This window comes from Capricornis sumatraensis, chromosome 16 (assembly GCF_032405125.1).
Source record: "Capricornis sumatraensis isolate serow.1 chromosome 16, serow.2, whole genome shotgun sequence".
Lineage (NCBI taxonomy): Eukaryota > Metazoa > Chordata > Mammalia > Artiodactyla > Bovidae > Capricornis > Capricornis sumatraensis.
This window is the reverse complement of record NC_091084.1, coordinates 48,467,607-48,491,571: the sequence shown is the minus strand read 5'-3', so window position 1 is coordinate 48,491,571 and position 23,965 is coordinate 48,467,607. Positions and strand designations below refer to the sequence as shown.

The window sequence follows — 23,965 nt, the reverse complement described above, 5'->3', positions numbered from 1 at the left end:
AGCCATTTCTTAGGCTAAAGTGACCAGATCTTTATTCACGTTGCAGGTTTTCTCTCCTTCATGCAAGGTCCCGGGGTCCTACTAAGCAGTTTTTTTGGGGGTAGGGCATCCCAAGAGGACAGGAAGAGGCTGGTCCCTCTTGCAGAAGCTAGAACCCTCGTCTCCCTCCGTTGTTCCCCTGACTGCCCTCACAGGTGCCCTGCTGCAGGTGTGGGTGACTTTCCAGCAGAAGTGGATCTTCCTAAATAAAGTTCTGCATGAGATGAAGATCCAGTTTCCCAGTCCTGAGCTGGTAGGGAAGTGGGTGTGGCAGGATGGACCAGTGCTGCTGAACAGCAGGGCTCTGGGTCGGAGTGGGGGCGCTGCCCTCACCCTCGCCTTCTCTGTCACCACAGAGCACCCGTTTCGAGGCCATGGATGCGCAGTATCGGACCCTGATGCAGATCTCTGTAGCTGACCCCCTGGTTCTGTCACTCATAGTGCCCAGTGCCAAGCGGAACCCTCTTTTCCAAGGCCAACAGCTGCAACAACTGCTGCAGGAGGGTTCCATGGACCTGGAGGGCATCATCATGGCACTGGAGAGCGTGCTCTATGCCGTGCGTGCCCACTTCCCCCGCCTCTTCTTCCTCAGCGACAGTGAGCTCGTGGCCCTGCTGGCTGCCCCACTGGAGTCCTGTGAGGCCCAGCTGTGGGCACGACGCTGCTTTCCTCATGTGCATGCCGTGAGCTTCGAGTCCAGTGAAACTGCAAAAGACACGGATGACCCGGAGTCAAGCCCAAGCATACAGACTCAGGTGGAGGTGCTCGCGGTGTTCGGGGCGGGTGGGGAGGAGGTGAAGCTGCGGGGGTCCCTTCTTCTGCATCCCGATCTCCCCAAGTGGCTGGCTTCCCTGGAGGAGAGTCTCCGTTTGGCACTGGTGCACAATCTGCAGGACTGCGTGGCTGCCCGTCTTGCTCTGGGCCCGTTCCTAGACAAGGCCTTCAAGCAGGAAAACCACTTGCCCCAGGAAAGCCAGTTGCCCCCGAAGATGTATGTCCAGCACTGGCTGGACTTAGTCCAGGCCTTCCCGTGGCAGTGTGTGTTGGTGGCGGAGGAGGTGGCATGGCGGGCCGGCATGGAGGAGGCTCTGCTTGAAGGGAGGACCCTGGCCATGGTCCCCATGCATGTGCGCAAGCTAGAGGTACTGGTGCATTTTCTCCGGGCCCAGAGGGCCTCTCAGGGTGAGCAGCCCCTGCCCTCTGTCCGCCAGACCAGCCTGCTCAGTGCCCTGCTGGTCATGGCGGTGACCCACCGGGACATAGCCCAGCTGCTGCAAAAGCACCAGGTCAGTGGACTGACGGACTTCCACTGGGTCCGCCAACTCAAGTATCACCTGGGTTCCCCTCACACCACTCCCCAAAGCCCCCTGAAGGGTCTGAAGACTGTTGTGTCTACTGAGACCTTTCTGTCCCCAGCTGCATGCTGGATAGATGTGCTGGGTCGATCTTTCCTGTACAATTATGAGTACCTGGGTCCCAGACTGGGGTCCCTACCCAGCCTGCTGCCTGAGCGGCCAGCCCTCGTGCTGTTATTAGCCCTGGAAGAGGTAGCCTGTGGGACCCTACTGGGCCCCAGTGGTGTGGGCAAGGGAGCCATAGTAAAGAGCCTGGCCCAGGCCCTGGGGCGCCAGCTGGTGGTGATGCCCTGCTTGCCCCAGATGGAGGCCCGCAGCCTGAGCAACTACCTGAACGGTGCCCTGCAGGGAGGTGCCTGGCTGCTGTTAGAAGCAGCTCAGCACTTGCCCCTTGGCTTGCTCTCTGCCCTGGGCCAGCGCTTGGCCAAACTGCGCCACCTCTACGCCCCGCTGTACCAGGAAGCTTCCCGAAGTACCAGCACCATCGACCCCACCCACCCCTGGCTCCTCGGCAGCAGCTTCTTTGAGAGACATCACGTGGACATGCGCCTTGGCTATGGCTGTCTCCTGACACTGCGGGCCCTGAGCCCTGCCATGCCCGCCAACCTGCGCCAACTGCTGCGGCCCGTGGCGCTGACCCTGCCCAACCTGCAGCAAGTGGCAGAGCTGACCCTGCTGGGCGCAGGGATCCGGGATGCCTCCCGCACCGCGACCCGCCTATCCAAGTTCTTCTCCCTAGAGTGTGAGCTGGTGTCTGGGCCCCTGCCCTGCCGCCTGCCCCTCTTCAGGAAGGTGCTGGAAGACACGATACAGGCTCTGAACTTGACCAAGGGGGACCCCGAGTCTGAGCAGCCCCGCAGCCTAGCCACCGTGGAGGAGGCCACCCTGCTGCGCACCCTGCTGCGCTCCCCACTGTTCAGCCTCTTGGAGGGGCCCCACCTGCAGGACCTCCAGAAGCTGCTCTGTGGGCTCTTTCCCACCGCCTCCCAGGTGCTGGCAGAGCCTGCGACCCCCAGGCTGAGGAAGTCACTGCTGGTGGAGGAGCTACGGCAGGGAGGCCTGCATCCCAGCCCTGATATTTTGGGGTCCCTGGATCAACTGAGTCAGGCCCTGGGCCAGGCCTCAGGCATTTTGCTCCTGGGCCCGGCAGGCAGTGGCAAGACCACATGTTGGCACAGCTTATTTAAGATCCAGAATCGGCTGGCGGCCATGGAGGACCCCACAACCCAGAGCTGCCCGCCTGTGGAAATTACTCACCTGTATCCAGGCGTCCTCAGCCTTCAGGAGTTCCTGGGATGGCTGGAAGGCCCCTGCTGGCACAATGGTGTCTTCCCCAGGCTGCTGCGTGAAGCTAGTCGGTGTAGGACTGTGGGCCCAAGGGGGCAGGTACAGGAACCAGTGGGGATTCATCACTGGATAATATGTGATGGAGCTTCCAGTTCTTCCTGGCTGGACTCTATCACTTGCCTCCTAGGTGACCCCCCACAGCTTAGCCTCCCCAATGGTCAGCAAATAGCACGACCCTCAGGTACTTTTCTTTTGATGGAAGTGGGAGATACCACAGGCATGTCCCCCACAGTAGTGGGCCGTTGTGCCCTGGTGTGGTGTCGGGGGGAGCAGACTTGGCAGGGTATACTGAGCGTCTTGATGGCAGCCTTGCCCCGTGAGTACCGCCTGCAGCCCCAGACTGTCGCTGAGCTCAGCCACCTGGCTGAAGGGCTGGTGCCCGCAACGTTCCAGTTTCTCACCTGCCAGGGTGTTAGCTCTCTGCTGCAGGTACACGGACAGCGGGCCATTTGCCCAGGTGTGGCTGAAGTCACCAGCCTGGCCCGCATCTTGCGTTGTCTGCTCAACCCATACCTGCGCATAGATGAGGAGGAGAAGGCACATATCCCAGGTGAAGGCAAGGACTGATTTGAGAGCTATGTGGCCTTGAGGATAGTGGGGATATAAGCTGGAGCTTGTGGCCCAGGTTCTTAGGTGGACTCGGGTCTTGGGACTGAAAATGAGAAGCAATAGCCAACCTCTACTCTCTTTCCCACCCCCTCCTCTTTTTTTCTACTGGGGCTCCTTTCCTGGCCATGGTGACCTTCACAGAGGACCTCAGCTATAGTGATTCAAAGTGTATAGTGGCTCGAAGCATCAAGGCCTCAAAAACCAGCTCTCTGCACCAGAACCAGATTGACAGTGATGCTGTGCCTAGTAAGCGCAGGGAGCACCTGCTGGCCATCAGCAGCTTTCTTTTTGCTGTGATCTGGGGCTTTGGAGCCCACCTTCCCTCCAGGTATCTACAGGGGTGGAGGGGGGAGATGGAGAGGGCGGAAATGGAATGACCCATGGGTCTCCAAACCCTGGCACCATTGTTGGAGAAGGGTGGGGTGTGTGAGTGTATGGAACTGAGTGTAATGGAACTGTTGTAACCATATGACACTCTCACCTGTATGTTCATTTGAGCAGGCTCTGGCCCCTCTATGACACCTTCCTGAGGGATTCTATTAGTTGCCTCTCCAACTACTCTGAGCTGCCACCCTCAGACTCGGTGTTTGATCTACATGTATGCCCTGAAGATGGGACACTGGCCCCCTTCACTGGCCAATACCTGGGCAGCCGCATCAAGGGAATTCAGGGCACCTTCTACCCTTCTCCCCAGGTGTGAGGATAGTGGGGCTGAAGCTGGGGTTGGGGCTCAAAGAGATATTCTGGGGTGTACATGTCCTCGGCATAGCTGAGGGCTGTCTGCTCCCATTCCTTGAAACGTTTTTAAAATCACAAGAATACATGAAGTGTTCTGCAAATACAGCTTTAATATAAGCCTCCTAAGACCTTTACTTTCAGCTAGATTACTGTGCTAACCAGGAGCTGCCACAGTAAGCCCTGCTCCTGTCCTGCAGACTGAACGGCTCTTGTACGTGGTGGACCTGCTTCTGTCAGAGGGACACCCAGTGCTGCTGGCTGGAGAGGCAGCAACAGGGAAGACAACCTTTGTGGAAGTGCTGGTGGAGCCACAGCACCCTTACATAAACAGCCCCATTCACCCCGCTGTCAGCACCACCCACCTTCGCCTCCTGCTGAGCCGGGAGGTCCAGGGCCAATCACAAGCCAGCCCATGGACTGGGCGGCACCCGGATTCTAAAGGTTTTCTCCTCTTCCTGCTGGAGGATCTGCACCTGGCTGCTTCCGGTGAGGAGTCGGGAGGGAAGGAGTCATCGTCCTTTCTCTTGACTGTAAAATCCTTAGCTATATTTATCGACTCTCAGACCTATACCTACAGACCAGACTTGAGTGTTCCATTCTTAATGTCTTCTCTTAATATCTTCAGTCCACATTTGCTCTCTGAATGTCCTTGTCCCTTGCATCCCTTGCAGTATTGACCATATTGACATCTAGAGAACATTATATCCACTGACTGCAAAATGTACTTTTTTTCAAGTGCACATGGAACATCCACCAAGATAGACCTTATGCATAAAATTAGTCTCAACAAATTTCAAAGGATTAACTTTTACAGAATATTTTCTCTGACTGTAGCAATAAAAACCAGTAAGATACTAGAAATCCCCCAATTTTTGAAATTAAACAGCAGACTTCTAGATAACTCATGCATAAAAGAAGAAACTCAAAGGGAAATTAGAAACTATTTTGAACTGAATAATAATGAAAACACAACACATCAAAATTTGTGGAATGTAGCTAAAGCAGTGCTCAGAGAGTTTACAGCTTTAAATGCCTAATTAGAAAATAAGAAAAATTTGAAATCAGTGATCTATATTTTCAGCTTAAGAATCTAAGAAGAGCAAGTTAAAACAATAGAAGGAGATAAATAATAAAGATCAGACCAGCAATCAATGAAATAGAATGAAAAGCACAAACTATAGAAAATATCAGCAAAGCAAAACTTTAAAAAGATAAATGAATCCCCAAGTAACACAAATCAAGAAATAAAATAGGAAATATAAATTATCAATATCAGGAATGAAAGAGGTTTTATTTTAAAGATATTAAAAAGAATAACAAGGGAATATTGTAGAAAAACTTATAGTAATAAATTTAGTAATTCAGATTAAATGGATAGATGCCTTGAAAAACACACCTTATCAAAATCTGACTCAAGAAGAAAAAGAATAGAAAAAGAATAGCCCTATAGATCTATTAAAATTTTGAATTCATAATAATAAACATTCCAAGTCCTGGATGGTTATTACACAGTTCAATTATATCCAATATTTAAGGAAAAAATGGAAACCTACAGTTTTTCAGAAAATGGAGTAAATACTTTTCAACTCATTTGATAAGGCCACCAAACCCTAATGCCAAGTTCTGAAAGATATTTCAAGAAAATAAATTATAGGCCATGATCTTTCATAAATGTAAATGCAAAACAAATCCTCATGAGATATTAAGTAAAATTCAGCAACACATTATCATCAAGTGGGGGTATATCTTAAGAATGCAAGTTGACTCAACATTCAAAAATCAATTGGTATAATGCATGACATTAGAATAACAGAGAAAAGTATAAGATCATCCTAATAGATAAAGAAAAAGCATTTGATAAAATTCAACACTATTTATGGTAACTCTCAGCAAACTAGGAATAGAAAGGAATTTTCTCAGTTTGATCAAGGGCATCTATTGGAATCTATAGCTAAACTATTACATACTTAATTGTGAAATAGTGAACATTTTTTCCATAAGATCAGTCACAAAGCAAGAGTGTCCACGCTCACTGCTTCTTTTCAATAGTGAACAGAGACTGCTATCAGTACAATAAGAGAAAGAAAGAAAAGCCTTTAAAATTAGAAAAGATGAAGTAATACTATCTCTACTAGAATATAACATGATTTACTGCGTGGAGAGTCCTAAGGATTTACCAAAAGCAAAAACAAAACTACAAAACTATCAGAACAAATAAGTGAATTTAGCAGGCTCACAGCATACAAAGTCAGTCTATTGAAATCATTATTATTTCTATATCCTAATGACAATCAGAAATAAAAAAGTATCATTTAAAAATATCATGTAAAAGCTTAAAGTATTTAGGAATAAACTTAGTCAAAGATACACACTGAAAACTGCTAAATACTGCCGAGATAAAAGAGAATTAAGTAAATGTAGAAATATATCATGTTCTTAGATCAGATGAGTCACCAGTGTTAAGGTGCTCATTCTGCCCAAATTGATCTACAGATTCAGTGCAGTCCCAGTCTAAACTAGGAAGTCTGGTTTTTTTTTATCTTTTAGAAACTGACAGACTCTTTCTGAGACTTACATGGAAATGCGAAAGACCTAGAAGGGCCAAAAAAACTTTGAAAAATAAGAAAGTTGGAGGGCTTAAACTAGTGATTTTAAGACTTACTGTACACAGTTACAGTAATCAAGTAATAAATACCAATATCGGTATAAGGACATGGATACAGCCTAATGGAACAGAATCATGAATCTGATATATGGTCATTTATGGTCATTTGATTTTCAACAAGTGTTCCAAGATAATTCACTGGGGAAAAGTATAATTCTTGGGGTAGAAACAGCTGTATGTATGTGTGAGGAAAAAAAAAAAGAATCTTGAATCCTACCTCACGACATTCACAAAAATCAATTATAAATAGATTATAGACAAGTATAAAAATTAAAACTATAAATCTTAAAAAATATTGAAGAAAAATCTATGTGAACTTGGCTAGAAGCAATGATTTCTTAAGATACAACTATATTTCACCAAAATTTAAAACCTATGCCCTTCAAGAGACACTTATGAAAATGAAAAAAAAAATCCATAGAAAAATTCAAGATACATATATCTAACAAAGCTCTTGTACCTTGAAAACATAAAAAAGCTCTTAACAACTCAGTAAGAAAAATTCCATTTAAAAAATGGACAAAACACTTTGAATAGACACTTTACAAAAGAAAAATAATGAATGACGAATAGCACATGAAAATGTGTTTGATACGGTTATGCATCAGTGAATTCCAAATGTAAAACCTGTGAGACAGTACTTCACACCTACTAGAAAGATTCTAAGTAGAAAGACTGATAGTAATTGTGAAATGTGGAGCAACTGAGACCCTCACACTTTGCTGGTAGGAGCAAATGATACAACTGTAGGGAAAAAAAAAAAGTGTGACAGTTTCTTCCCTGTTAAATGTATGTTTGCTATATGACCCAGCAGTTCTGCTCACAGGTATTTACCGAAGTGAAATGAAAGCACGTGTATGTTCTCAAATAAACTTGCACCTGCATGTTCATAGCAGCATTATTCTGAATAGTCAAAACCTCGAAACAGCATAAAAGCCCATCGGTGTCAGTGGATCTACAAGCTGATATTTTCATAATGGAATATCACTCAGCAATGAAACAGAACAAATTACTCATACACGCAAAATATGGATGAATCTCAGAATCGCGCTGAGTGAAAGAGGCCAGACGTGGTAAACCACATACTGTATGATCCCCTTTGTATGAAGTTCTAGAATAGGCAAAGCTGATCCATAATGATAGACATCAGAGTAGACAGAAATTCCTGGGACGGTGTGATAGGGGATTGACTGCAGCGGGCCAGGAGGAAACTTTCTGGGGTGATGAAAGTGTCCTAAATATCACTGGGGTGGTAGTTACATGGACATATACATTTGTCAGAACTCATTGAACCATCTACAATGTGTGCATTTTATTTTATAGAAATAATTTCTCAATAAAGTTGACTTTATAAAAGCCTGCATGAGATTTAACTCCATTATCTTTGACTGTGGTGACTGCACTTTTCCCTCTACTGTGGTCAGTCAGGTTTCCAAACCTTTCTGTTCACTAACCTTCAGTTAATGAATATGTAATTGGTCTTAGAGGTAGGATTCGGGGAAGAAGGAAAAAAAAATCACTCGCTTCTAGGGAGAGAGAACAATGTACTCAGACATGACCCAGTCCCAACACCCCAGATGCATAAACTTCCTCAGAACCCCACGTGTGCCAGGAGCAGCCCCATAGAGGCAGGGAGAGGAGGAGCAGGGAGACACTGTCGTTCGGCCTCACGCAGATTTTCTCTGTTCACGGCCCCCAGACCCAGAGAAGAGCTGTCAGCCACTGTTGGAGACTCTGCGTCAGGCCATAGATGGCACTGTGTATACCCACAGCACCTTGGAGCTGCAGACGCTGCAGCCTGGAGTCAACTTCCTGGCCACTGCCACAGTGCCAGGCTTCTGCGAGCGGCCGCTGTGCCCACGCCTCTCTCGGCTCTTCACGGTGCTGGCCCTGGGCAGCGTGACCCAGGCCACGCTGCTGAGCAGGCACATGCCCAGCATGCAGGCCTGGCTCGAGCGCTTCCCCTCTGTGGAACGGGAGAGTGTTCTAGCAAGAGCCCTGGTTCGGGCCTCACTGGAGGCCTGGGAGGCAGTGGGTAAGTGCTTTACGCCCTCACCCCTTCGCCCACACTACCGCTTCTCCATGCACTCTGTGAGCCAGCTTCTGGGAAGCCTGCAGCTGCTGCCCGTCAGGGTGGGCTCCCGGGGTTTTGTGGACTGTCTCAACCATCAAGAGCACCTGCGCCGGGTGTCCGGCTTACGCGGCACGCGCCTCATGATCATGATGGCCACGCGCAACATCGTGCGCCTCTGGTTGCATGAGGCACAGAGAACATTTTGTGATCGGCTGGACAGCCCCAGGGAACGCTCCTTCTGTGCCAGACTGCTCCTAGAGGTAGCTCAGAATGTCTTCTGCTGTGGGCCGGCACCCCAGAGCCTGGGCAAGGGTTATGAGGAGGAGGAGGAGGAAGAGAAGGTGCCCGAAGTGGAATCCGAAGGGGAGCTGGCTCAGTGGGAGGACCTGAGCAACAGCGGGAGTGAGACGGAGGAGGAGGAGGCCCCGTACGACCTTCCGGTCACCACAGGCTCACCGAGCAATGATTCAGCACCACCCGCAGCACCAGTAAGGAAGATGACCATGGGAAACATGAGTCAGAAGACAACCCAGGAGGAAGGCACAAGGACCTCCAGCTACAAACTCCAGCCGAATAAATCTAAGAACTTGTATCAGAAGGCAGCCCAAGAAGACATGGTCTCACCCTTGTTGCTCCCAATGCTACTACTCCGGCCCCAGGAGAAGCCCTCAGACCTGGTTTTCAGTCAGGAACTGATACTAGAGTCCAACTCTGAGAGCTCCAACTTGTACCTGGAACGCCAGCGGGTGAGCCTGGAGGAGCAGCTGGCCGCCTCAGCCGCTCAGCTGCGGCTGAGCCCCCACCTTGCCCGGTGCCACTCGATGGCCCAGCATGTGGCCCGCCTGGTCCGGGTGTTGGCCAGGCCCCAGCAGCATGGCCTCCTGCTCGCAGGGGCTCAGGGGACGGGGCGCTGTACTGCCATCACTCTGGCTGCGGGCATTTGTCAGACCCGCCTCTTCCGTCTGCCGTGTGGATCAGAGGAGGCCGTTCTCCGGTGTCTAAGGGAGGTCAGCTGGCATGCTGGCACGTTAGGCCAGCCGGTGGCCCTGCTGGTGCCCAAGGGTGTGGATCTTACTACCTTTCATCGCCTGCTGGCCCTGGCAACCTCAGGCAGTTTTCCTGACCTGTACACAGAGGCGGATCTGGAAAACATTGCAGGACATCTCCCCAGGGACAGCGTTAGTGTCAAGCAGAACATCAAGAAGGAAATTCTGTGGCAGAGGTAAGGCCAAGACCCCCAAGCCAGGGGTCGATCTGCTCTGGCTCCGCCCTGGCTGAAGGCCAAAAGCCCCCACAAAACTTAAGGGTACTGAGGGGGCACAGAAGAGCAGGGTTGAGGGGTCGGGTTGGGAAGGGGACCAGGGTGGGCAGACAGGGATGAAGGAGAGGATGGCGTCAGAGCTCTGGCCCCACAGGTTCTGCCAGCAAGTGCGGAGCCATCTGCACATGTTCATCCTGATCGGAGATGACCAGGCCCACAAACAGCTACCCTCCACCCTTTTCCTGAGGCTCCTTCAACTGGCCATTGCCTGCACTGACCGCTATGAACCCTGGGACCAAGATTCCCTGGTCGCTGTGGCCCAGCATCACCTGAAGGGTGCTCAGAGCCCACCCCTTGATAACGGTGAGCCCGCCTTACCTGTCCTCACCCCTCCTCTAGACCAGGTTCTAAAGAGGACTGTTACTTGGGTCAGTCTTTCTCTAGAACCTGGTTGAGCCTCCCTTCACCTTTTCTGCCTTCCTTCCTGAGCGAGGAGAGAGGGTCCCTTTCCTTTCTTCCCCTACAAGCTCACAAGTCCAGGCTAAAGCCATGCTTGTTGCAGACTCCTTGAGGTTCCCAGACATCCAGGCCTCAGTTCCCAGCGTGGCCAAAGCCATGGCTCTCATCCACCTTTCGGCTGCCAGCTACCAAGGGCACCTGTGTCCTGAATTGCCACTCGTCACCCCCAAGACCTTCCTGGACTTCCTGGACACCTTTGTACTGCAGCGGCAATGGATGACCCTGCACATTAAGAACAGGGCCCAGCGGTGAGTGACCCCCGTTCCCTCCCGTGTATCTCCTTCCACTCCCTCAGGTCCACTCACTGGCACACGGTGTCTTCAGGATACAGAATGCCCTGGAAAATCTGAAGATGCTGATTGAGAAGCACAGTGCCCACACCACCCTGGTCTTCAATTTGGAGGAGCAGCTGAAAGGCTCCCACAAGGTAAGGCGGAGAGGAGTTTGAGGCATGAACAGTAGGTCAAAGCAGGAGCCCAAATAATGACTTTGCAGAAACCAACCAGACTGAACCTTAGTTCTGGTCTCCTGAGAGCTCCCCTTCCCCCAGGGGCTGTCTATAATCCCTGCTGCCTCTTCCTCTAGAGCTCAGGCTCAAAGTTCCCTGTGGCACATCTGAGATCAGGCTGATTCCTCTAAATGCATGAAACCCAAGTGTCTGCTTCTGGTCGTCCCTAGTACCTTGACTGTGTGAAGTTCAGTATGCTCCCCAAGCTCTGCAGAGATTCCCATTGGGGATGGGGCAGGATTACATCCTCATGGTCCCCTCTCACTTTAATCCTTTTCTCCTGGATTCTCTATTGCTCACTGCTGGTTGGCACACCTCTTGTAGCTGCCCTCTCTTCCCATACCCCTTTGTTCCTGCAGTGTGTCCTTCCACAATACACCAAATATACAAATTTATACACTCTATATACAAAAATGTACACTGTTAGGTATGGTGGGAAATGCAGATGGGTGATGGCAGTGGGGGCAATTTACATTCTAGAACAGAACCAGAAATAGGTTTAAATTGTTCACTGGATCTCAGTGTCTTGTTTTCCTGTCACCTTCCTCTACAGGGCATATTTCCTAGTGGCAGAGTTTTCTCTCCCTGTCCCATCTCCCCAGCACTGCTCCCAATGCTGTTCAGTCACCCTATTTTTCCTTTAGAGCTTCCCAAAGGCAATGCTCATGTAACAAGAGATTTTTTTCCCAGTCCTTACTCTAAATCCCGTTGCTTTGTTATACAGAGCAATTTTCTTCTTTGAATAAACAAACCACTCATATCTAGCTAAAATTGGTAGCAGTGGCATCATTACATGTTCTGTAGTCAAACACTCTTTAGTTAAAAATGCTTTCCTAAAATAGACATTTTTTTGGTGTTGTTTCATTTTTAAAAAGAGGAATTCTGATATTGCATTTTTTCCCCCTTTCCTGCTTACACAAAACTTTGATGAAGGTTCAGGAGTAACTACAGTGAGATAGTTACTAGTGATCAGTCCACAAGCAGATACTATGACTTGCTTTCTCCTGGGGTTTCAGGTCTTGCAGCTCCCCATACCTAACCCTCCTCTTCTGATGGTTTAGGGCTATCCTTTGGCGTTGCACAGCCCCAGGGGCATGGCTTACATAGTATCTACGTATGTGGTTTTCACTGTGTCCTGTGGAGTCATCATAGTACTGTTGCCCTCCTACCATTCACCATGGAGGATCACTAGCTTAGATTAAAAATTAAGAGTCGGTTGAGATGCAAAAAATTAAGAAGCTCATTGATGAACGGGAGTCCTCTTTCCCATGATTCCCAAATTCCAGTGTTCTGTCTTGGGTCTTGCTTTTCCCCAAATGATTATAATACCAGGGATTTTTGATATCATTTAGGGGAGCTATTATTCTCTGATCCTTGGATCAGAACATAAGAAGCCCAAAAGCTGGATGAGAGATCTTCATAGTCTCAGGGACATTCACTTAACAGCCATAACTGTGTGTACTTGTTTCAGAGTTGCCCACCACAGGAGATGGCACCGTCCTCCACTTAGTCACTTAAGCTGAACCCCAGGTCATCTTGGACCCCTCCATCTCTTTTCCTTTTCATGTTCAGTTGGTTCATTGATTTATGACTGTGCTCAGCAAGGCTTAATTGAATTCCGTATGTTTTGTGTGAGTACTCCTCAATACTTTCGTGCATGTCTGCATCTATGCTGGCTTCTTCCCTCGTGGCTCAGTTGGTAAAGAATCCGCCTGCAATGCAGGAGACGTTTATGTTTACATCTAGGTAGATAGAATTCTCACCTCCACTTTTCTAAGGAGGCCATTCTTTCTTCCATTTTACAGATGAAAAAACTCAGATCCAGAGAGGTTAGGATAAGGATTAAATGAGGCCTTTACATGTAAAGTACTTCAGAGTGCTGGCACATAGCAAAAGCCCAATACATGTCATCATGTATTGATAGTAGATGGCCTCTTAATAAAGATAAGGCACTCTCTTTGTCCTTCATGGTGCCTAGTTTGCTGGAAGATATAGGCTTGTGCAAGTCATTATAAAACAATGCATTATGACAGAGCAAGTCCAGGATGCTCTGAAGTATCACGAAAGACTTCCTAAAATTGTATGTCTTATGTTGAATTGGTTCATAGTGCTTTTCAGGTATACTGTATCCTTATACTTCTCTGTATATTTATTCTATTAATTTTTGAGAGCTTGATGTTGAACTCCAACTAAAAATCTTAATTTATCTACTTGAAAAATAATTGAAATATATAGTAGAACTATATGTACCATTGGTCTGTATTTTCTAAGTTTCTGGTAAATGTGTTATCATCTTTTCATAATTTAAAAAAATAAAAAAGAAGTGAAAAAAAAAAGAAAACTTCCTAGAGAGAGCATAGTATCACACTGTGTAGCACGGAGGCATTGGTAAGCACCAAAAGCATTCCTTAAATATGTAAACACAGGAATGAAGTACATCAAGGTTGATACCTGAAGGTCAGGTGAGATTTGGTATGAAAGAGGGGGTGGGAAGAATGTCGCAGGCTGAAGTAACAGCAAGTGCAAAGGCCCAGAGGCAAGACTGTGTGTGCCAGGTTGGAGGACCTGAAAGTCAGGAATGGCTGGAGAGCACATTGCTGGGAGAGCAAAAGCAAATGAGGTTGGAAGGATGAACAGAAGCCTCCTGGTCACGGAGGTATTGTAAACCAAATGCAACAGTAGCGAGTGTTAAGAGAGATGATGATTTGATGTTTGCCTTTGAGAGAACCAAATAGGCTTGCAGCATGAAAAGCAGATTAGAGGACGGGGAGTAGGAGTTAGGAAGCCAGTGCAAAAGGTCAGGAGTGAGAGAGCATGGGTGTGAGTCATGGTTTTGGGGATGGAAGTAGACATGAGAGATGTATTGGAGATAAAACAGAAAAGCCTTGCTTGAAGATGGGCTTGATTTTGGGGACTAGAAGAGGTGGAGTCAGGGTAACCGTCAGGTTTCTTCCTTGGGAAACTTGGATGTATTTTGCCACAGATCTCTGAGAAAAGAATGCATGAAGAGATGAATAGGATTGTAAGAGATCTGAGGAGCCATATTCAATACATTCAATTCTGGACATGTGGAGTCTGAGGGGTCTGAGAGACACTGAAGAGGAAATTCCCACTAAGCAGATGGATATGGAGGTGTGGGTCTTGGGGAAGAATCTGGCTAGATATTTGGAGTTGTTAAAATAGAAGTGATAATCAGAGCCATGAGTTTAGGGAGGTACACAGAAAGATGGTAAGATAAGGGGGCCCTGAAAACTTTTTGAGACATATTTAAGGGATAGCAGAGGAAGAGAATGAGGAAGAGCAGCCACAGAAGCCAAAGAAGAGCATGGTCTCATGAAAGTCAAGGGAGGAGAACGTTGCAACAGGGAGGAGCTTCTGTGACAAACGCCACTAGCGGGTCAAGTAAGATAGAGTGTCACCCAGTGGTTAAGCATGCAGGCTTTGGATTCAGATCGCCTAGGCCTGTATGGTAGGTCAGAAGCACCCCAGCCACTCAGTGAGGCTGCCTGACTAGATGTATAACTCACAGACTGGGGAATGACAGTTTCAGAGCTCAGCACGTATCTGTACCCTACTTGGAGTTCAACTTGGTCACCTTAACAGTCAACTTGGTCATACAACTGTCAAGAGGATGCCTGAGTCCAAGCCCATGTGGGGTCTTCCCTTGGAGTAGTCCCACCTGGCCCAAGATCTGGAGCTGCAGAGCCTAAACTCTGTTCGCAGAGCCTTGGCAGACTGAATCACCAGATAGACCAAAGCAAGATTCTGTACAAGCGGCAGCTGATAGAGTGTCGGCAGCAGGAGAACCTCATTGAGAACCTGACCAAGAAGCGGGATGCCCTGCGGGCTCAGTATGAGGCTTTCCTAGAGCAGGTGTGCTCTTCCCACCACCTGCCCTGCACTGATCCCCTCTCAGAAGGGGACAACCTCTCCTAGGATGCCCAGAGGAGAGGATGGGTTGGCTTGTCATGGAGTCTCCTGGGGCAAAGGTAATAGGATGGCTTGGGGTGTGGTCCCTTGGAGACCCTAGGAGAAGATGGTCCCTCCTGGAAATACCTTGAAGGAAGAGAGGACATTCTGGGAGCTCACTTCAACTGCCCGTCTCTCCTTGTTTAGATGGGCAAGGCATTTCTGGAGCCCCTGAGCCAGCTGCAGGTGGCTGACTTTGAGGAGATACGAAGCTATCGAGCACCACCAGAGTCTGTGGTCCAGGTGACCGATGCTCTGTGTGACCTCTTCCACCGTGAAACAGGCTGGGCCAGTGCCAAGCAGCTGCTATGCTCTGAGGATTTTTATCAGGTAAGAAATGTGGGGCTCCACGGAGGAGGAGAAATGCAGGCATGAAGCGGCAACTTGGCAGAGCGAGGCTGTTGGGGCAAGGTCAGAGCATCCATGTCTTCCCCCACCCCTCTTAACACACACTCCCCCAGGAGCTGGTGTTCTTCCCCAAGGAGAAGATGACAGACGCAGAGATGATCAAGTTAAACCTGGCTCTGAAAGCTCCAGGCATGAGCGATGCAGACTTGCGGGCAGTGAGCATACCTATAGCAAGCCTGGCAGCCTGGCTCTGGGCCGTTCTGTGCTACGGGCTGGCACAGCGCCGAGGACTGCCCACGGGCCTGCTGCTGCGGCAGGTGGAGGCAACACTGGCTCGGGAGCAGGCCCGCCTGGGCCAGTACCAGTTCCAGGCCCAGGAGCTTCTAGAGCACAGTTTGGCTCTGTCCAAGAATCTGGAAAATGCCCAAACTTCCCACAAGCGTGTGGTCGAGAATCTGGGACAGGCTCAGTGTGGCAAATATCACAAGTGGCCGGTTGAGGCTGCCCTGCTCACGCCTATGCATTCCTGGACTACGGAGCTCCAGGTAACCAGCTCCTTCTAGACTGCTCCCTAAAGCTCATTTCTGCACTGCAGACCACTCCTCTGCCCCTCCCCATGCCCCCACTGCCTCCCTCTGTCCCACTCTGCCCTCCTTGCCGTGCTTTCCCCCACACCCTGCCTCGCTCCCTCTCCACCAGACCTTCCACCTGTACCCTCCCCGCCGGCCTACACACTGTCTGGTCTTCCCTTCCACACCAGAAGTTGAAGGGTCACTCCTCCACGGTGCTCGGAGATGCCCTCTTGTGTTCAGCTGCCATCAACTACCTGGGTCCCTTCCCACCAGTGCGACGCCAGGAGCTGTTGGACAAGTGGCTGGCTCTCTGCAGGGGCTGTCAGGAGCCGCTGGGCCCAGATGACGTGGCACAGGCCCTGAAGCAGATGCAGAAATCTGCCGCCACGTTGCCAAAGAACCCCTTGCTCTCCACACGCTCTCCCTTCAGCCTTGTGTCCTTGCTGAGCTCCGAATCTGAACAGTTCCAGTGGGACCGAGACATGAAGCCCCAGGCAAAGTCAGCCCGCCTGGCAGCGCTGCTTTTGCGAAGCCGCACTCACTACTTCAGTTGCCGTTGGCCCCTGCTGCTTGACCCCGGCAACGAGGCCCTCATCTGGCTGAAGCCGCTGCCTCTGGAAGAGGCTGGACGCTTGGCCACCGGTCCCACCAATGGCACAGGTAAATCCAGGGATAATAAACACAACACTTCTTGGTATCTGAGCTGCTCAACACTCTCAGCCACATGCACTCTTCCCCTTCACAATGAAGACACTAAATATTCATGGCCAAGGTATCCCAGATTTCTTCAGCCAATATGATATTAATAAATCGGGTCACATGTATATTTTTGGGCCCATACTGCAATGATTGTGAATCTATGTGGCTGACCATAATCTTCCACTTCCTGGTCTGCTCAGCACTGTTAGAACCTTGGACTATGACTCAGAGCTTTCCTATTCAAATTTATCAGGAATTTTGGGAAATATTTCCATTGGTTCTGCTTGGATCAGGGACCCATCTGGATAGAGCATCAGAAGGAGCATTTTCTAGGGGAAGGAAGGAAGAGTGTTTATTTCCGAGAAGAAGGGGCTGAGGGTTGTACTGGTAAAAATAATAGATTTCTAGAACAGAAAGTATATAATAAAGTGGTCTGTAACCAGGGCTCTTTAAGCAGACTGATGCTACTGTTGCTGCTGCTAAGTCGCTTCAGTCATGTCCGACTCTGTGCGACCCCATAGACAGCAGCCCACCAGGCTTCCCCATCCCTGGGATTCTCCAGGCAAGAACAGTGGAGTGGGTTGTCATTTCCTTCTCCAATGCATGAAACTAAAAACTACCTGGGTCAAATATTTGCACTTTGTCAGCTGTGTGACCTAAGGTAAGGTATTTAATCTCTCTAAAGCCTAAGTTTAAAAAATATTAAAAAGCAGAGACATTACTTTGCCAACAAAGGTCAATCTAGTCAAGGCTATGATTTTTCCAGTAGTCATGTATGGATGTGAGAGCTGGACTATAAAGAAAGCTGAGTGCCGAAGAATTGATGCTTTTGAACTGTGGTGTTGGAAAAGATTCTTGAGAGCCCCTTGGACTTTAAGGAGATCCAGCCAGTCCATCCTAAAGGAGATCAGTCCTGAGTGCTCATTGGAAGGACTGATGTTGAAGCTGAAACTCCAGTACTTTGGCCACCTGATGCAAAGAGCTGACCCCTGATGTTAGGAAAGGTTGAAGGCAGGAGGAGAAGGGGATGACAGAGGATGAGATGGTTGGATGGCATCACCGACTCAATGGAGATGAGTTTGGGTAAACTCTGGGAGTTGGTGATGGACAGGGAGGCCTGGCATGCTGCAGTCCATGGGGTCGCAAAGGGTCGGACATGACTTGAGCGACTGAACTGAACTGAAAGCCTAAGTTTGCCAATAAAATCAGGGTCTTATAGCCATCTCATAAAGTGTTGTAAGAATTAAGATAATTCACGAAAAAAGAGTTCACACAGTGCCTACTATATAATAAGTTCTCAGAAACATTAGTCATTATTTGCTGTTGTTGCTATTTAGTCGCTGAGTCATGTCTGACTCTTGGTGACCCCATGGACTACAGCATGCCAGGCTTCCCTGTTCTTCACTATCTCCCAGAGTTGGCTCAAATGCATGTCCATTGAGTCAGTAGTCATTACTACCACCAGTGTCTTACTGCTGTCAATATTACAGTCCATCCCTTGGCTGTCCAGTATATGACTTTCTGTTGTGCCCATACACCATTACAAAAACATCCACTATACAGCTAGCACACGTGTAGCTATAAATTAATTTACCCCCTCTCTAATAAGAGACACCCTAGCTGCTATATCCAATGCTGAGTCCTGAAACTCTGAATAATCTCTTGATCAGATCTGGATATGGCTTTTCATGGTGGTTCTGTAAACTATTCTAGATTAAGTGAATCTCACCTTAAGAATACACCTGATAAGCAAAGAGAAGCAAAATCAAATCAAGATAACTATAATAAACTTCTGTTTAGCAACTTGGAAAGGGCAAGAAATACACATTATATTGGTCTCTAGCAGATACTGTGCAATGCCAGACAGAAGGTAAAAGATTAGCATCATTTCACTGGCTAATTGAATTCACTGGAGTGAGTTCCTGGACAACCAGTTCAGCTGCCCTAAGTTCTGATAAATAGTATAATTTTCCTTGCCCATTGTCCCCCAGAAGTATCTGTGAGAGGAAGGTCAGGCAAGAGTACCCTGTTGGTAGCCGTTATACCATAAATGTCCACTTCCTATTGGAATGGGTATGGGGGCTTAGGATGTATTGTAAAATTAAGCAAACACTTATTACCAGATGGGGGAATTTCTGGCTAATCTCCTAAAATCCCTTAGCTTTTCTCCTCCAGATTTCATTTGTAAAGACTCTATTAACTGATGCCAGAACTCTTGATATATTCTCGTTGTTGAATTTAAGCCCCAACTTCTGGCTTCTGTCTCTTAACATTGGTTCTGGGGACTCCACCAATTCCACTAAGCCTTAGTGTAACTGTCATCCATCTAAACCTTGGCCCTCACCTCAGGGCTGTATTAAGAAAATAGTATTGGGGGGAGCTTAGGCTGACTGGTCATGCAATGCAGCCCTTACTTGGAAGTATGTGGATCAAAAGGGGGAGAGAGACTACTCTTGACAGGCAGGGAATGCAGGGAGAGAAGTGCTTGCGATGAACCTGGAGGCATCCCTGATTATCCAATAGCCTGTGATTTCCTATTCCATGTGATATGATGTACAGAATCATTTTTTAGAAGTCAGCAAGGTGCATGAGTACCTGATCATGTGTGATCTAACACTGCTTGATATGAGAAGGAAGGAATTCCCTTTAAGTTCTTTCTGGAGATTGTTTCACTAAGAAGAGGTGCAGCCAGCTTGCTCCAGCATCTACTACTAAGTCTACTAAAGTTCAGTGAGCACAGGGGCCAAGTCCCATGAGATGAGCCAGCTTTTTAGCTACACATAGCCTAGCCACCTTACCAGTAAGGAAAAGAAAAATCCTCACTGCTGCTTACTACCTGTAACAAAAATCCTACTCACCATGGCTTAAACAAATGGACTTATTTTATTGGATAAGTCCTTCTTATCCAATAAAAAGGACCGGGATAATTAGGTATAGGGCTTTAGTGTTGCCTCCAAGCACTCAGAATCTTCCAGCTTTCTGACCTATGACCCTTGGTATAGTCATATATCACATTGTAGTGGGTTGGATGGTGTCCACCCAAAGATATATCCTCATCCTAACCTCCAGAACCTACGAATATGATCTTTTTTGGAAAAGGAGTCTTTGTAGATATAATTAAGTTAAGGGTTTGCAATGAGACCATCCTAGATTTCGAGGGTTGGCCTAAATCCAGTGATGTGTCCTTATAAGAGATAGAAGATAAGGCATAGGAGCCCAGAGGAAGGCCACGTGAAGGGAAAGACAGTGGAGTTATGTAGCCACAAGCCAAGGAACTCCTAGAACCACCAGAAGCTGGAAGAGGCAAGAAAGAAATCTTCCTTAAAGCCTTCAGAAGGAGTGCATTCTTGCCAACACCTTGATTTTGGATTTCTGGTCTCAAGGCCACTAAGAGAATAAATTTCTATTGTTTTAAAGCCACCATATTTGCTATCAAATGCTACTATCCCTCCAAGCATCATGTCAGAGGTGCTCCTAGCCAGTATGTGTCCCTTTCATCAGAAAAATAAAAAATCTTCCAGAAATCTGGATAGCCAGATGCACAAATAGCACATATCACTTATATGTGGAATCTAAAAAAAAAGTGAAACAAATGAATTTATTTATAAAATAGACATACTTATAGAAAATAAAGTTATGGTTACTAAAGGGAAAGGAGAGGTAGGATAAATTAGGAGTTTGGAATTAGCAGATATTAAAGTATGCTACTACAGATACAATAGATAAACAACAAGGACTACTTATAGCACAGGGAACTATATTCAATATTTTGTAAAGACCCATAATGGAGAAAATCTGAAAAAGAATACACACATATATATTTGAATCATTTTACTGTATACCTGAAACTAACGGCACTATAAACCAACTGTACTTCAATAAAACAAACAAACAAACAAACAAACAAACAAAACCCATAAAATGGTAAGCCTGGAAGAACACCCAAGTCCCAGTTGAGCAGTGCAACCCATGATTTTAGTCTCAATTTTAGCCTGGTATAACTCTGAGCAGAGCGTCTGGTCAGATTTCTAACCTACTAAACTGAGAGATAATAAATGTGTGTTGTTTTTAGCTGTTAAGTTTGTGATAATTTGTTAAGCAATAGGAAACAAACACATCAAATTGTGGGTCTGGCAACCTCTATTTGCCCATCTCTTAAACACTTAATTTTTTGAAAAAGTTATGCTTAAATTTCCCAACATAAAACAAAACACTATTTATCTTTTCCAGCTCCTGCAGTAGAGGAGGCAAAGAGAAGGGGATTGCAGATAGCTGTTGGTTAACCAACAACCCGGGTCCACAGCACTGCCCATGCGGTGGCCAAGGCCATGGTTTATGGGCTTTCTTTCACAAATCGATACTTCCAGGCACTGATCTCTATGCTAGTGGTGACTCGTATAGTTGTTAGTGACAGAATTAGCTCAGGCAAAAAGGGAAATGCACTGACTGTTCTAGCCAACCTACAGAAAGGCAGAGATGGAGCTAGTTTCAGGGGTGACGAGAACCCCTCCCTGGAATTTTATAGTTACCGGGAGCTGCCCTCTACCGGGTGCTTGCCAGGTGCCAGCGGAGTGCTTTCTGTGCATTGTTTCACGTCATCTTCACAGGAACGCTATGTGGTGTTAGTAATGCACTAATATCAACCCATTTTGCAGATGAGGAAACTGAGTCTTAGAGAGCTTAAGTGACTTTCCTAAGGTGTCTTCCTGCAGACCAGACCTTCCTTCATGAGCTGGAGTCCTTGGGTGAATAGGGCTCCCCAGGAGCCCGATTCCCTCCCTGAGAAGAGCACTTCTTCATCTTCCTGCCACAGGGAAGGGCTTTAAGAGAAATAAAAAAGAGTCTAAAGAGGAGAACATGGAAGATGAAGATGATGATAGTGATGAGTGTGATAAAACAAAGGAGCAGAAGGCAGAAGAAAAGAGAATCAAGGAGACGAAGGAGAAAAAGGAAGGGCAGCAGGAGCAAGAGGAGAAAGAACGGCAGGATGAGGAGGGAACTCAGTCCCCACCCCCTCCGGACCTCCAAGTCTTCTCAGGCGCCAGCCCAGAGCTGGGGCCTCAGCTCCAGGAGGCAGCTGCCCATGGTGAGAATGCATGCTCTCCGCCCAAGGTCTCCTGTGTCCTCCCCTACTCAGTGGCCCCCCAGGCCTCTCAACCCCTAGTCTGACCTCCACCCTTACCTTCATCCCAGGCACTAATCCTCTGGAAGAACCCTGGGTTGGAGCCAGACTTAGTGCATGGGGGCACCCAGGTGCTGACATGGCGGGTAAGGTGTCCTTGTCTCCCCTGCACAGGCCTGCCCGTGCTACTGACCAACATGGAGCTGGGCCTAGACTGCCCGGAACTGCAATGGCTACTTCAGCGGGAACAGCTGAGCCCACCCCAGGTGCAGCCTGGCTTCTGCCTCTATCTGAGTACTACTATCCCCCTCAATGCCTTGGAAAAAGGTGAGGCCCAGTGGGTGAGTTGCCAGCACAGCTTTGTGGACACAGCAGGGCCTGAGCTTCACTCATTCTGACCTAGAGCGGGCTCAGGACCATAGCCAGTAGCCACGCTCCCTGGGCCCCTCACCCCTGGCTCTGCCAAAGGGAAGGGGTTAAGCATTTCTCCTGTGTGACTCCAAGTGCTAGGCTGTGAATTGCTGAAGGGGCTGAATGTGCTGGACCTGGGTGTGAACACGGAAATCCTAGAAGAACGGATGCTGCGGGAAATCTTGTGCACAGAGCGTCCTGAGCTCGAGACCCACTGGTGGGACCTGACTGTCAGATTCCTGGACTCCTGGGAAGCTGCAGTGGTTGTTGAGGTGCCTGGAGATTCAGTCTGTGGGTTGGGATGGGCTCCGGTATGGGGGTGGAGGTGAATGTCACCGAGCGGGGAACTACATGGAGAAGGACCAGATTATGCAATAAGTGACTGTTTGTAGGAGCGGCTGCTGATGATGCTACTGCTCCAGGGCCCACGGCGTCAGAGACCAGCCAAGTTCCTGCGAGACGTGGTGAGGGCCCAGGGGGAGCTGTGTCGGCTGCATGCCCATTTAGAGGACCTAGAAGAGCTGAGGCTGAAGGAGGTGGCAGTGTGGGCACCCTATCGGCGTGTGGTCTGGCATGGCATGACCATCATAAAGGCTCTTAGCTCACTGCAGAACCTACTACCACTTTTCCATATGAGTCCAGAGGATTGTCTGGCTGCCACCAAGCGGGCTCTGAACAGCATAAAGGGTGAGATTCACCGGCGGGAGGAAGTAACCTGCCGTCTGCTGCAGCTGAAGAGACAGCTGACCCACCAGCTACTAGGCAGCACTGTGGCTACACTGGGCCTGACCCGAGTACCCTTGGTGGGTGTCTTGGGTGCTTTGGCTCTGTTGCGGGTGGCAAGGAAGGCGCCGGAGCTGGAGAGGCTGGCCCTCTGGCCTGGACTGGCAGTCTCTCCCAGCACAGGCTGTGAAAAACCAGTCCCAGGTGTGGCTCGACCAGCCTGGCTAGGGCTGAGAACCTGGCACGAATGTGAGATGTTAGAGGTGCTGCCCCCATTTGCTGGGCTGTGTGCATCCCTGGCGGGCCATGCCAGTGTTTGGCAGGCTTACCTCTCTCTATCATCCAGTGTGCTGGGCCCTGCACCAGGGCCGGGGGCTCACCCACTGAGCCTGCTCCAGAAGCTGATCCTGTGGCGTGTGCTGCGACCTGAGTGCCTGGTCAGCACCCTGGCAACCTTCACCACCAGCCTCCTGGGCCGGCCCCTGGATGAAAACCTGAGTGCCCACACCATCCCCTTTCAACACACTCAGGCTACTCAGCCCATACTGATCTTGTTGCCACCACCCGGTCATCCCACTGCCACCCTGCATCACCTGACCATTATCCGGAAGTTGGCTGCCAGACATAAGCAGGTTTGAGCCTAGCCTCTGGGCCAGTAGGGCTGGGGTGGGTGGTAGGCCCACCCCACCCCCAACATTCTTATGGATCTTTCTGGATTACTCAGGGACTTTCTGGGTCATCTGTAGCATTACTCTGGGTCCTTTGGGTCATCCTAGGATCTCTTTGAGTTACTCTGCCATTTTGTTGTTTGTTTCCAGGGGAAGAAGCATCTGAAGGTGATAGCTCTGGGCTCTGAAACCTGGGACCCAGTCTCCATCGTGATCAGCTCTCTCCACAAGGCTATGCTCAGGGGGGAATGGCTGGTGCTGGAGAACTGTCATCTTATGCCTCACTGGCCAAAAGAGCTGCTGCAGCCCTTGCTGGGACTGTTGGATGGAGCCAAGGG

General features: G+C 48.7%; 1 protein-coding gene across 1 annotated transcript in view; it reads left to right on the top strand.

Moving 5' to 3' along the window:
- DNHD1 (dynein heavy chain domain 1) overlaps positions 1 to 23,965 on the top strand; it is a 68,740-nt gene that overhangs the window by 41,523 nt on the left and 3,252 nt on the right. The window contains 18 exon segments of the mRNA XM_068987996.1: positions 195 to 292; positions 396 to 3,291; positions 3,492 to 3,678; positions 3,852 to 4,044; positions 4,286 to 4,574; positions 8,453 to 10,049; positions 10,243 to 10,451; positions 10,651 to 10,855; positions 10,932 to 11,034; positions 14,839 to 14,988; positions 15,232 to 15,414; positions 15,546 to 15,977; positions 16,193 to 16,664; positions 21,517 to 21,789; positions 22,000 to 22,152; positions 22,330 to 22,508; positions 22,629 to 23,591; positions 23,778 to 23,964. Coding sequence (XP_068844097.1) covers positions 195 to 292; positions 396 to 3,291; positions 3,492 to 3,678; positions 3,852 to 4,044; positions 4,286 to 4,574; positions 8,453 to 10,049; positions 10,243 to 10,451; positions 10,651 to 10,855; positions 10,932 to 11,034; positions 14,839 to 14,988; positions 15,232 to 15,414; positions 15,546 to 15,977; positions 16,193 to 16,664; positions 21,517 to 21,789; positions 22,000 to 22,152; positions 22,330 to 22,508; positions 22,629 to 23,591; positions 23,778 to 23,964 — 8,769 coding nt within the window.